At 36.7% G+C, this 15255-nt stretch overlaps 2 protein-coding genes across 7 annotated transcripts in view; one reads left to right on the forward strand and one right to left on the reverse strand.

Annotated features, from left to right (window-relative positions):
• Nucleotides 1-5593: 5593 nt before the first annotated feature.
• IL2 (interleukin 2) lies at nucleotides 5594-10105 on the forward strand. The gene is made up of 4 exons (XM_086346892.1): nucleotides 5594-5756; nucleotides 5849-5911; nucleotides 8619-8765; nucleotides 9972-10105. The coding sequence occupies exons 1-4, from the start codon at nucleotides 5610-5612 to the stop codon at nucleotides 10080-10082; spliced, it is 468 nt and encodes a 155-aa protein (XP_086203018.1). The 5' UTR covers nucleotides 5594-5609; the 3' UTR covers nucleotides 10083-10105.
• ADAD1 (adenosine deaminase domain containing 1) overlaps nucleotides 9569-15255 on the reverse strand; it is an 87602-nt gene continuing 81915 nt past the window's right edge. For all 6 annotated transcript variants that reach the window (XM_086346890.1, XM_086346889.1, XM_086346883.1 and 3 more), the window contains one exon: nucleotides 9569-9703. In XM_086346890.1, coding sequence (XP_086203016.1) covers nucleotides 9696-9703 — 8 coding nt within the window. In that variant the 3' untranslated portion in view covers nucleotides 9569-9695. The remainder of the gene's footprint in view (nucleotides 9704-15255) is intronic.

Here is a 15255-nt window from a genome sequence, read left to right on the forward strand (position 1 = left end):
CTTCCTGACCTGCATACAGATTTCTCAAGAGGCAGGTCAGGTGGTCTGTGATTTGTCATAGGGGTTGGATAGTTACACAAAAAGGAAATTTCCAGAAAAGATTTTGAAGATACTCCTATTCTCATCGCATTTAAGTGTGAGCTGTCTCTTAGTTGACAAATGCAATTGCCTTGTGTGTCATATCTTCATATCAACCTTGGATACTGCACTCCTAAAAGGACAATGCAGCTTAAATCCACATTGGACACAATCGTTTTCTTACTTTAAACATGGGAGAAGTGTTAGGAAATAGCAAATGCTCTAGTGCTTTTAAAAGACCCCAGAAAGAGATTAAAAGATATGAGCAAAACCCAGCTTTTATAGCCACTATATGAATTCAGCTGCTCTAAATTCTTAGAAATCGTAAAGCTGCTTAGACAAGGTGTTGCTTAAATGAAGGTGGATATTGGATGATGCCTCACTTGATTCATCAGCTATTACTGAGAGAATAAGTGAGATGGAAAATGGGCACAATTCAGCTTTTTCTATGCAGCATAATGGACCCAGAATTTGGCATCACTGTTTAACACGGGAAATGCATGACATTGGAGACAAGAAAGCCTTGACTTTTGCTCTAACTTCACCACTAATTTAAGAATGTGGTCTTGGGCAAATCAACCTCTGCTGCTGCTGCTAAGTCGCTTCAGTCATGTCTGACTCTGTGCGACCCCATAGACGGCAGCCCACCAGGCTGCCCCATCCCTGGGATTCTCCAGGCAAGAACACTGGAGTGGGTTGCCATTTCCTTCTCCAATGCATGAAAGTGAAAAGTGAAAGTGAAGTCGCTCAGTCATGTCTGACTCTTAGCAACCCCATGGACTGCAGCCCACCAGGCTCCTCCGTCCACGGGATTTGCCAGGCAAGAGTACTGGAGTGGGGTGCCATTGCCTTCTCCTAAGTCAACCTCTACAAATGTTAAATTTCTTATCAGCAGAATGTGACTCAATAAAATAATCAATTTGAAAATACTTTGCAAAAATAAAAGTATCAAAGAAATAATTCATCCAAAAGGTTGTGAACACCATTAAAATTTACCACTCGGAAGACCCCATGCAAATAAGACTTAATTGTGATTCACAGACATATTTACAGAAGTGGTATCACATTATGGAGGACCATAGGTCTAGTAAAGACAAAGAATGGTCACCATCCTATGCCTGAGGAAATCTGGATTTTCATAGGAAACAGAGTTCCTAGTAAAAAAAATCTCTCTAGATGGTATGGAGCTTAGCCAACAATATAGTCTAACTTTGAAGGGAGAGAACTATATCTTGAAAAGTCAAGAGACCTTTAGAGAAACCAACAAGACATACATTAATACAGGCATCAAGCTCCAGACAAAATTAAAGTTTTACAAAGCTGTGAAAAAGGCTCAAAAAGAAGAAATTCTTGCACGAGACAGAGTTCTTGAAAGTCATGGCTGGACAATTATGCAACTGACTGACCAACCTCTTTGGAAGACAGCTTTAGGGACCTGGGTTACTCTGGACTCTGAGACAGACTCACAAACAACATTAAGCAACTAAAATAGCTGCTTATTGATAGGGGAAATAGGGAATGTGACACGTGGCAGTTAGCAGCCTACTACTGATTCTATTACTGCTATAGCCAGAGAAACCAGCTGATGTGTCAGACATGTTAAAAAGTGAAAGTTTGCCACAGTGTACGTTTGCTGTAGCTTTCTCCCCAAGCTTCTATAATGATGCTTGTTACACAATAATAAGGACAAGGCAGGGGCTTAGGAATTTAATTTTCTACAGGGTCCTGTCAATTCAGCCATACACTGACCTATTCTCTAATGGAAATAGCCGGAGAAATACAAATATCAAGACTCTGAGAACATCAAAGGCCTTGCTGGAAAAGCCCCCACACAGAAAAAAGTGTGGGTGTGAATCCTTCCACTCTGGAAGGGTAAAAGCCTGAGCTGATGATGCTGGAAGACACACTCAAAGTCTTTAAAGAAGTGAAACAAGTATAACAGAGTTGACACACAGATTACCAAATAGCCTTTCCCTTAGAACTAATGCTAAATTTGTGGTTTTGATTTGAAAGGTACAGAGAGACATTACGCAGTTTTTAGTAAAAAAGAATAAAATAAAATAAGGAAAAGAGCATGATCATTTGTCTCTAATCTTTTCTAAAAGAAAAAGTTATTTGCCTATAATCTGGTTTTTTCTTTACTTTTTTTCCTCCTTAGGAACTGTAATGCTTGTTTTTACATTTTAGGAAGATGTTTCATATTCTTCAGAATATTGTCTAATGCATATCTAAAAAGTACTGAACCATTTTTCTCTGTTCTTTTTAAGTACAACTGTGTTCCTTAGAATGTATAACCTGGACTTCCCTGGTTGTCCAGTGGTTAAGACTCTGTACTTCCAGTAAGGGAGGCACTGGTTTATTCCATTATCAGGGAACTAAGATGCCACATGCCCTGTGGTGTGACCAACAAAAAAAAGTAAAAATTATGCTCACAGAATGTATAACCTTTCCTGCCTACCTACCCTCAACTTAATCTTAAATTTAAATATCTACATTTTAACCATGTTGTCAAAATTCAGTTTAAAGTCATGTTTCTTCTTCAAAATTGTTTATATCCACCTTTCTCAAGGCAGTAATCATCTTTTACCTGGCATTATACTTGTCTACCTATGAATTTTCTACTGCACATGTTTCCTTTGAGAAAGAATATAAATGATAAGAGTGTGGAGTTTGGAGTAAGAATATTCTGATTTCAAATCCTTGTTCTGTCTCAAACTGGAAGTAAGGGCTAAATAACTTAGAACAAATTATTTAACTTCTCTGACGTTCAATTTTCTACCTACAAAATGGTACCATCACTTCACAGGTAAGGCTTAAACGAAATCATGTGTCTGTGCATACTTTTTTTCTTTCTATATACCTGACAGTATCATAGGAGTTAGAGAAGTATCTGTCTACAGAATAGACAAAAATAAATAAGGTAGTAAAAATGGGGAAGTTGTAAGACATGGCTTGGAAAAGTATTTCCTCAAATTTTCCCAGTTTAAATTAGAAGTATATATCTATACCATCATTCAGGCAGTTAGTGCACTGTACTGAGTGCAAATGAACATAATCCCAAGTATCCTACCTGATCTAATGACTAAAAAATACTGATCTGGTATTATTTTATAACTATTGTTGTTACACTCAGTGTCACAGGTGCTTTAGAGACTAAATCTAAATTTATTAAAGAGTGAAAACATAAAAACTAGAAACTTATGGATTGGTTTATACATGGCACTCTTTGAACGCTTTCGTGTTCAGTCACGTCTGACTCTTTTTGACCCCCATGGTATGTACCCCGCCAGGCTCCTCTGTCCATGGAATTTTTCAGGCAAGAATACTGGAGTGGGTTGACATTTCCTGCTCCTGGGAGTCTTCCTGACCCATGGATTGAACCTGCATCTCCTGCACTGAAGGTGGATTCTTCACCGCTGAGCCATCAGAGAAGCCGTATACATGGCACATATAAAGTCTACTATAAAACTAGCATCGATACCCTTGAATGTAAACTCATTTCTGAGTATTTGTTAGTCACAAGTTTTTTTGTAGTATTTTATTTTTTCATAAAGGTGCTCCAAGAATTGTAATGAATATCCCTCTTAGTAACTTTTATTGTTAGAGTTCTGGCGTCTGTATTGTAAGAGTTATGCTGGAGTCAGTTCAGTTCAGTTCAGTCGCTCAGTCGTGTCCGACTCTTCGTGACCCCATGAATCACAGCATGTCAGGCCTCCCTGTCCATCACCAATTCCCGGAGTTCACTCAAACTCACATCCATCGAGTCAGTGATGCCATCCTGCCATCTCATCCTCTGTCGTCCCCTTCTCCTCCTGCCCCCAATCCCTCTCAGCATCAGAGTCTTTTCCAATCAGTCAACTCTTCGCATGAGGTGGCCAAAGTACTGGAATTTCAGCTTTAGCATCATTCCTTCCAAAGAAATCCCAGGGCTGATCTCCTTCAGAATGGACTGGTTGGATCTCCTTGTAGTCCAAGGGACTCTCAAGAGTCTTCTCCAACACCACAGTTCAAAAGCATCAATTCTTCAGCGTTCAGCCTTCTTCACAGTCCAACTCTCACATCCATACGTGACCACAGGAAAAACCATAGCCTTGACTAGATGGACCTTTGTTGGCAAAGTAATGTCTCTGCTTTTCAATATGCTATCTAGGTTGGTCATAATTTTTCTTCCCAGGAGTAAGCGTCTTTTAATTTCATGGCTGCAGTCACCATCTGTTGCAGTCACCATATGTTGGAGTAACTGAGCCCAAATACCCCTATTCTGACAATTGCTCTCAATCCACAAGACATACACACATACATGCATACACATTCCATGGCTCATCATGGCCTTCTGGACTGCTTATTACCCTGTCTTTCTCACTCCCAGCCACAATAATTAGGCCAGTACTGGTACACCTCAAGCTAGCCATATTATCTTTCTCCTAAAAAATATACAAATGGTATCCATAAATTCCAGTTAGTAAGCTTCCTATAAACAAGCCTGGGGATTACTATTGTTATGCTAATTTTCCCCCTTAAAGAAATACAAGTAATCGTTCAACAGATAGAAAGAAATGAAATGGGCATGAAGAGGGAGAAAGACTAATATAGCTCAAATGGCCCCTGAGAGACTGAGAGGAAGAAAAAAACATCCCTGATTCTGGCAACATTCCAACTCTCATTATATTCCCTTAATGCCCATAAAAAATAATAAAGGAGCAAAAATAAATTTGTAAAAAAAATGACTAATACCCTACCCCCACACACACAGCTAGCAGTAGTAGTACTCTTGTATGCAAATCCTTTTCTGAGTATTTGTTAAACACCACACTATTAAAAAAAAGTACAACAGACATTAAGAGATGTAAACAGACACAAGAAACATTAAAATTAAAACAGCATAAAACAGTGCCCCAAACTCAGTATTTTATGTATTCTAATTTTAATACCTCTCTAGCTGATTGTGTAAGAAGTAATCTATCACATTGTATGCATTAGCTCAGTCATCGTGGAGATAAAAAGGTAAAGCCATCCTGGAACAGGAAACCAATATTCTTCCTGTTTAATCAACAAATCTAAAAATTTATTCTTTTCAACTATTTACTCTTGTTCTTGTCCACCACAACATGGTGCTCCACATGTTCCGCACAGTTTTATGACAAAGAGAAATTTTTCATGAGCCATTTTTGTATCCCCACCCCCTTAAAGAAAGAGGGAGGAAAAACTGTTTCATACAGAAGGCGTTAGTTGTATGAATTAGAACTGCCACCTAAGTGTGGGCTAATGTAACCAAGAGGGATTTCACCTAAATCCATTCAGTCAGTTTATGGGGGTTTAAAGAAATTCCAAAGAGTCATCAGAAGAGGAAAAATAAAGGTAATGCTTTTTGCCACACAGGTAGAATCTTTGAAAGTATGTGTAATATGTAAAACATTTTGACACCCCCATCATATTTTTCCAGAATTAAAAGTATAAATTGCTTCTCTTGTTCTAGAACTTCCTATCTGCCTCTCTAATCACTACTCACAGTAACCTCAACTCCTGCCACAATGTACAAGATACAACTCTTGTCTTGCATTGCACTAACTCTTGCACTCGTTGCAAACGGTGCACCTACTTCAAGCTCTACGGGGAACACAATGAAAGAAGTGAAGTCATTGCTGCTGGATTTACAGTTGCTTTTGGAGAAAGTTAAAGTAAGTTTATTTTCTTTCTTACTCAAATTATTACAGTTAATTTTTCTAACTAGAGTCTGCTTTTTAAATAACAACCTGTTATGCTTTCTCAGAATCCTGAGAACCTCAAGCTCTCCAGGATGCATACATTTGACTTTTACGTGCCCAAGGTTAACGTAAGTACAACTTTCTATGTTCAATTTAATTTTAAGAAAACTGAAAGTAATGTGAAAATTTACACACTAACTGGATTAATAGCACTTCATCTGAGGAGAAGAAATAGTAACTTCAGTATCTTTTTAAAAGGAATCTCAAGTTTGATAATGGGCTTCTGAAAAATGGCTTTGCAGTTTTTTTAAAATATATACTTATGTATATTTTGGGGTAGAGGAAATGGGAAAAAAGGAATAATATTCTCACTTTATTGCTGCATATTTAATTTAAATATTTAATTTAATATTTAAAAAGATTGTGTTGACTTACTTTTTTATTTAAAAATATAAAACTCTGGAGATACTTGAGCATATCACTTTACCATTCAAATTAGCAAAACTGATTTCAGAGGGCCCATCTGAAAAAATCCTTTATTGTTTTAGGAAGGATTCTTAAGGATCTTCCTTCAAGAGGCAGTATAGCATTAATCCATAGCACAGATCCTAGGACAGATTATTTAACCTGAAATCTCAGCTCTGCCATGTCCAAGCTTTTGTAACCTTGAGCAAGTTACCTATTCTCTTTGTGACACAGTATCTTATGTAAATGATAATTGTATATACTTCATACACTTTTGTGAGAATTAATGAATAAATGTAAAGTACTCAGAATAGTGCCTGGCATACGAGAAATGCCATATAAGGAGTAACAATTAGAAGTAATAATAAGGACAAAATTCTTCCTGGAGAGTATAGAGTAAAAACTGGGACTTACACATCTTTTATGCAAATAAACCTAGACACTTCTGGTGCTATATGACTTATATTCCAAGACTAAAAGTTCCATTTGGTTGTCTGGGGTTTCAGACAGATAAGCATCATCCAAGCTCCTAGAGATACACTAGGTGTGTCAAGTTTCCTAGTTGTTATGCCAGTCAAAGGTAATGGCCAAGACTCTGATCCTAAAATGCGCTTGTCCTTGGGTGAATAGCCCATAATAAAACTGTGTTTTAAGGGTCAACTTTGAGGACATTAGATATCAAACCACCCTTTGAGACTTCCCTGATGGCTCAGAAGGTAAAGAATCTGCCTGTAATGCAGGAGATCTAGGTTCAATCCCTGGGTCAGGAAGATCCCTTGGATAAGGGCATGGCAACCCACTCCAGTTATTCTTGCCTGGAGAATCCCATGGACACTGGGGCCTGAGGGGCTACGGTCCATGGGGTTGCAAAGAGACATGACTGAGCAACTAACACTTTCACTTTCTTCACCCTTTTTTTTCAAACTACCCTTTTAAAAGATGAAAAGGAAATACAGATGCTCCTCCAACTTAATCAGAGTCACATAACTCTTACTTCCAGTAGCATAAAGACACTAGACTATTCTGAGGGAAAGAGCTCCAAGTTCATGTCAAAAACTTAAGCCTTAAACTTGTTAATTTTTAGTAGCAAGTTGAAAGAGCATTAGATGAAAATGTCATAAGATGTACGTGGTGTATTCCTACCTCTCTCTCTAAAAGTGAGGTAACAGATTATGTGCAGGGTGGTAGAATTCTTTGAAATTTAACAGTTTCTAAATGACAACACAAAATCTATCTGAAACTAAAAGTAATGTGATAAACTCCATTCATTTCTCCATTTTACAACTATTCCATGTTTGCAAAAGAATTTAAAAGAGGTGCAAAAACATTTAATTCAAAAGTTGTTATGATAATGTTATAAAGAAAAAGAACTGACATCTAATTCGGGCTCCTGGATAATCCCACGGGCAGAGGAGCCTGGTGGGTTATGGTCCATAGGATCGCAAAGAGTCAGACGTAACTGAGCACACACACATACACACCACCTGGTCATGTGGCCTTGGGGAAGACACTTAAACTCTGAGATTTAGTTTCCTTATTTGTAACATGGTGATAACACAGTGTATTACGTATGTCAAAAGGTGGCTGCGAGACTTAAATGGACTTATTTAGGACAAAACACTTTGAAATTATAATATACCATAGAAATATGAAATATTATCATTATATATATGAGTATGTATATGTGTGTACTTGTGTGTGTACATGTCTGAATCAGGGAGCCTATCCAAAAATCCTTCAAATACTGTAAGCTTTTATTTGATTGAGATGTTATGTTTAACAATGCATCTTACTATAATTTTTATAGAAAAATAAAAAATTAAGATGCAGTTTTATGGGCCTTGCTATATCAAGCCATTACTAAGTAGTTACAATTAACTAATCTATAAAATGTTGCGATTGTGACAGATTGCATCCAAGAGCTCCCTCTGTCCCTAACATTCTATATGATTCATAACTCTTACATTATTAAAACATTAGAATCATAGAATGTGAACCTACACTTCCAAATTATGACTACTCTTGGCTCTAATAATTTCTACACAGACTGGAAAAGAATTCAACCTATATTGGTAATTTGCATTTGGGTGCAGAAATGTTGCCTTTTTTGCAAAGCCAAATTAAGCTGAAATTAATGACTTATTATTTGTTAACTAACAGTTAATGCTAACTATGGGCAGCTAAACTCTAATTTTTCCAGTTTTATAATGTAAACTATATTGATCCATCTTTATAGTAATGCTGAGAAACAGAGAATTGGTACAAACTATATACTGTCTCTATTAATAAAATAAATTTTGATATTAATTTCTGATTCTGACCTTTAGTCAGGGAAAATTGATCTGATAATTATTTTTACTACTATTCAAGGCTACAGAATTGAAACATCTTAAGTGTTTACTAGAAGAACTCAAACTTCTAGAGGAAGTGCTAAATTTAGCTCCAAGCAAAAACCTGAACCCCAGAGAGATCAAGGATTCAATGGACAATATCAAGAGAATCGTTTTGGAACTACAGGTAAAATATTACTATATTTGTTCTCCTGGAAATAAAATAAATGGAAGGGCATTTTAACATTGTGTAACATTTGGTATTTGTGAAGTACTCATGCATTTAAATTCCATTATGAATATAAGTCATTTTTATGTTAGGTGACAAATTGTGGATCTGGGAAGTGTAAGCTAGAGGGCCTCTATCTACCATCCACTCAGGGACAAGCCCCTACCAATGCACTTTGTCACCCCTCACATTAACACAAAACTGGGATTGGGAGAAGATACTGAATTGAATTTCAAAGAAAGGAGACAGGTGTCATTATATACAGTAAGTCCTCTACATATGAATCTTTAAGTTGTGGACTTTCAAAGATGTGAATGTGCATTCACATGTCCAATCATAAAAGTTAGTGCACGTGTCTGGCATACACTGTCACTTTCCTGCATCCTCTACAAGTGATGTGCTTTGTGTACTTTATTGTGTAGTACTGTATAGAGTACAGTAGTAGTGGGTATTTTTGTTTCAAGCCCAGGATGTCTAGAAGCAAGTATAAAAGCAGCAGTATATAGCTGACTGTGTTAAGTTGGGTACCTAGGCTAACTCTGTAGGACTTACAAACAAAATTCAACTTACAAAACCCGCTTTTGGAACAGAACTCATTTGGATGTAGCGGACCTACTATATTTTTAAATTTTTTTCAGATCATCTTCCAGAATAGCTAATTCTGATTACCCAAAATACTTTTTAAATGGGGTTTTCCTATCATTTGGTAGAAGAACTAAGTGATTTGTTTAAAAAAATGGCAACCAGTAAAATGGCCAATGGACCAGATAATTAACTTTTTATTTAGAGGTAATACTCACTTTCAGGACCTTAAGAATTTTAAACACATAGGAAGCATGAAATATACAAGGAACTTGGGTGATGTGAGAGATTCATGGCTCTCTTTCCTCATCCATCTGTCAAAGTACAAAATTCATTAATTAATAGACATCCTAAAGGATAAAAAGCACAAGTTAAATTACAGCTTATATGTCACTATCTGGATATCATAACATACACTAATTTAGGCACATAATTTTGGTCATTTGAAGAAAATGTGAATGTTAATATGTTTAATATACTTGAAAATAAAGGCCATAACTCTATAAGACTTGAACTGAAAATAATTGTATATAAGGTAAACTACTTTGAACTAAAACAAAATTAAAATGTTTTCTTTTATAGGGATCTGAAACAAGATTCACATGTGAATATGATGATGCAACAGTAAACGCTGTAGAATTTCTGAACAAATGGATTACCTTTTGTCAAAGCATCTACTCAACAATGACTTGATAACTAAGTGCCTCTCATTTTAAACTATCAGGCTTTCTATTTATTTAAATATTTAAAATTTATATTTATTTTTTGATATATGTTTTCCTACCTTTTGTAACTGTTAGTCTTAAGATGATAAATATGGATCTTTTAAGATTCTTTTTGTAAGCCCTACGGGCTCTAAAAAATTCAGTTAAATTATTTATCCTGAAGTATTTATTTGTATATTGAATTTTTAAATATAATGTCTATGCAGGTCATTGACTAAAATTATTTAATAAAGTTGATGAATAAAAACAAACTCAGATATTTGTCATTCTGGGAATAGCACAGAATAAGGAAGGTCCTGTAATATGGCCACAGGTATATACTGTAAAAATTTCCCCAAGCAATTTTGGAAGAGATATTCATGTGGGAGCCCATTCACTAAAGAATGGGAATTATTGAGATATTCTGGCAAGTTATTAGATAATGACCCTAAAGGATCCTGTAATTCTGAAACTCCAATGTGAGTCATCAGTCAGAATGGGGACTTAGCCTGGTGAAATATTAGCTTGAGTCCTTCTCCGAAGGGCTCAAAGGGATCACAAAGCCTCCTAGCACATCTCCATAGCACTATTCCAGGGAGAACAGTTGACTGACAGTCTCTAGCTACCGCCATTTGCATTTAAATTACATTGGCAACAGAACATCTTAACTGTCTCATCCCAGGGATCTATCAATTTTACTGCTCTCTGTCCTCATTAGTCTGGAGAGTACTTGATCATCTTACTATTTCAAAGAATACCATGCTGGTCAATGACTTTGGTGCTGTTAACTGGATTTGTTGGCAAGAAACAGGTAGGAGTAGTACACGAATAAGGCAAATGTGGGGTAGAAGAAGGGCAACAAGTTCAGGGATGTGTCACAAAAATGAAGTTTCTAAGGGTCCAGCAGTGTCTTGAACGTTAGGAGTTTCCTTTAAAGTGGAGGACAAGATTCTGTGTCTTGAAAGGCCAACTGCAAAGAAGTACAAAGCTTGGTGGGCCTCTGGAATTTGAAAGTGTGCTATATACACTATACTGACCCATTTTGAAGGGTAACTCTATAAGGCTGTCAGTTTTCAGTAAAGCCCCCAGCAACAAAGGGCTATATTGCAGGTCCAGGCCTCAATTCAAGTTCCTCAGCCACATGAGATATATGACCCAGAAGACCCAGTGGTATTCAAAGTGTTTGTGATAGAGCTGTTGTTAAAAGACTCTAGAAATTCCCTGAAAGATAATGACCACACAGTTCTATAGTTTTTAGAAAGACCACACCCTACTCTGGAGATAATTCCCCATTTAAAAGCAAAATCTTGGTAAAGACCAATGTCTGACCACAGGACACCAAAGGATTCTGCAACCTGAACTGCCCATCATGAACTACTTATTAACTGATGAACTGAAACATTTAACATTGGGCAACACAGCAGCATTTCACTATAAAATGCAAGTGAGTAGGCCTAAAGAGATCCAAGAGGGACAAGTCAACTTCATAAAGAGGCAGTTTAGATTCTCACAGTATCTGGTTTAACCCCTCTCCCTTAGCCCACTCCTGTGGCTTCTTGGGGGAGTTCTACAAGAGAGAAAAGAGGGGGAGGAGCTAAGATGGCAGAGGAGTAGGACGGGGAGAACACTTTCTCCCCCACAAATTCATCAAAAGAACATTTAAACGCCGAGTAAATTCCACAAAACAACTTCTGAATGCCGGCAGAGGACATCAAGCACCCAGAAAAGCAACCCAAGTCTTCGAAAGGAGGTAGGAAAAAATATAAAAGACAAAAAAAGAGACAAAAGAGGGACGCAAATGCTAATAACCCAATAATAGTGGGAGACTTTAATACCCCACTCACAACTATGGATAGATCAACTAAACAGAAAATTAACAAGGAAACACAAACTTTAAACAATACAATAGACCAGTTAGACCTAATTGATATCTATAGGATATTTCATCCCAAAACAATGAATTTAACCTTTTTCTCAAGCGCACACGGAATCTTCTCCAGGATAGATCACGTCCTGGGCCATAAATCTAGCCTTGGTAAATTCAAAAAAATTGAAATCTTTCCAAGCATCTTCTCTGACCACAATGTAGTAAGATTAGATCTCAATTACAGAAGAAAAACTATTAAAAATTCCAACATATGGAGGCTGAACAACACGCTGCTGAATAACCAACAAATCACAGAAGAAATCAAAAAAGAAATCAAAATTTGCATAGAAACGAATGAAAATGAAAACACAACAACCCAAAACCTGTGGGACACTGTAAAAGCAGTCCTAAGGGGAAAGTTCATAGCAATACAGGCATACCTCAAGAAACAAGAAAAAAGTCAAATAAACAACCTAACTCTACACCTAAAGCAACTAGAAAAGGAAGAAATGAAGAACCCCAGGGTTAGTAGAAGGAAAGAAATCTTAAAAATTTGGGCAGAAAAAAATGCAAAAGAAACAAAAGAGACCATAGCAAAAATCAACAAAGCCAAAAGCTGGTTCTTTGAAAGGATAAATAAAATTGACAAACCATTAGCCAGACTCATCAAGAAACAAAGGGAGAAAAATCAAATCAATAAAATTAGAAATGAAAATGGAGAGATCACAACAGACAACACAGAAATACAAAGGATCATAAGAGACTACTATCAACAATTATATGCCAATAAAATGGATAACGTGGAAGAAATGGACAAATTCTTAGAAAAGTACAACTTTCCAAAACTGGACCAGGAAGAAATAGAAGATCTTAACAGACCCATTACAAGCACGGAAATTGAAACTGTAATCAAAAATCTTCCAGCAAACAAAAGCCCAGGTCCAGACGGCTTCACAGCTGAATTCTACCAAAAATTTAGAGAAGAGCTAACACCTATCCTACTCAAACTCTTCCAGAAAATTGCAGAGGAAGGTAAACTTCCAAACTCATTCTATGAGGCCACCATCACCCTAATACCAAAACCTGACAAAGATCCCACAAAAAAAGAAAACTACAGGCCAATATCACTGATGAACATAGATGCAAAAATCCTTAACAAAATTCTAGCAATCAGAATCCAACAACACATTAAAAAGATCATACACCATGACCAAGTGGGCTTTATCCCAGGGATGCAAGGATCCTTCAATATCCACAAATCAATCAACGTAATACACCACATTAACAAATTGAAAAATAAAAACCATATGATTATCTCAATAGATGCAGAGAAAGCCTTTGACAAAATTCAACATCCATTTATGATAAAAACTCTCCAGAAAGCAGGAATAGAAGGAACATACCTCAACATAATAAAAGCTATATATGACAAACCCACAGCAAACATTATCCTCAATGGTGAAAAATTGAAAGCGTTTCCTCTAAAGTCAGGAACAAGACAAGGGTGCCCACTTTCACCATTACTATTCAACATAGTTTTGGAAGTTTGGGCCACAGCAATCAGAGCAGAAAAAGAAATAAAAGGAATCCAGGTTGGAAAAGAAGTAAAACTCTCACTGATTGCAGATGACATGATCCTAAAGAATCCACTAGAAAATTACTAGAACTAATCAATGATTATAGTAAAGTTGCAGGATATAAAATCAACACACAGAAATCCCTTGCATTCCTATACACTAATAATGAGAAAACAGAAAGAGAAAATAAGGAAATAATTCCATTCACTATTGCAACGGAAAGAATAAAATACTTAGGAATATATCTACCTAAAGAAACTAAAGACCTATATATAGAAAACTATAAAACACTGGTGAAAAAAATCAAAGAGGACACTAATAGATGGAGAAATATACCATGTTCATGGATTGGAAGAATCAATATAGTGAAAATGAGTATACTACCCAAAGCAATTTATAGATTCAATGCAATCCCTATCAAGCTACCAACAGTATTCTTCACAGAGCTGGAACAAATAATTTCACAATTTGTATGGAAATACAAAAAACCTCGAATAGCCAAAGCTATCTTGAGAAAGAAGAATGGAACTGGAGGAATCAACCTACCTGACTTCAGGCTCTACTACAAAGCCACAGCCATCAAGACAGTATGGTACTGGCACAAAGACAGAAATATAGATCAATGGAACAAAATAGAAAGCCCAGAGATAAATCCACGCACCTATGGACACCTTATCTTTGACAAAGGAGGCAAGAATATACAATGGATTAAAGACAATCTCTTTAACAAGTGGTGCTGGGAAAACTAGTCAACCACTTGTAAAAGAATGAAACTAGAACACTTTCTAACACCATACACAAAAATAAACTCAAAATGGATTAAAGATCTAAACATAAGACCAGAAACTATAAAACTCCTAGAGGAGAACATAGGCAAAACACTCTCTGACATACATCACAGCAGGATCCTCTATGACCCACCTCCCAGAATATTGGAAATAAAAGCAAAAATAAACAAATGGGACCTAATTAAACTTAAAAGCTTCTGCACAACAAAGGAAACTATAAGCAAGGTGAAAAGACAGCCTTCAGAATGGGAGAAAATAATAGCAAATGAACCAACTGACAAACAACTAATCTCAAAAATACACAAGCAACTCCTACAGCTCAATTCCAGAAAAATAAATGACCCAGTCAAAAAATGGGCCAAAGAACTAAATAGACATTTCTCCAAAGAAGACATACAGATGGTTAACAAACACATGAAAAGATGCTCAACATCACTCATTATGAGAGAAATGCAAATCAAAACCACTATGAGGTACCATTTCACACCAGTCAGAATGGCTGCGATCCAAAAGTCTACAAGCAATAAATGCTGGAGAGGGTGTGGAGAAAAGGGAACCCTCTTACACTGTTGGTGGGAATGCAAACTAGTACAGCCACTATGGAGAACAGTGTGGAGATTCCTTAAAAAACTGGAAATAGAACTGCCTTATGACCCAGCAATCCCACTGCTGGGCATACACACTGAGGAAACCAGAAGGGAAAGGGACACATGTACCCCAGTGTTCATCGCAGCACTGTTTATAATAGCCAGGACATGGAAGCAACCTAGATGTCCATCAGCAGATGAATGGATAAGAAAGCTGTGGTACATATACACAATGGAGTATTACTCAGCCATTAAAAAGAATACATTTGAATCAGTTCTAATGAGGTAGATGAAACTGGAGCCTATTATACAGAGTGAAGTAAGCCAGAAAGAAAAACACCAA

The sequence above is a fragment of the Bos grunniens genome, chromosome 17 (genome assembly GCF_055505025.1).
Source record: "Bos grunniens cultivar Pamir isolate PY7600 chromosome 17, Bosgru_T2T1.0, whole genome shotgun sequence".
Lineage (NCBI taxonomy): Eukaryota > Metazoa > Chordata > Mammalia > Artiodactyla > Bovidae > Bos > Bos grunniens.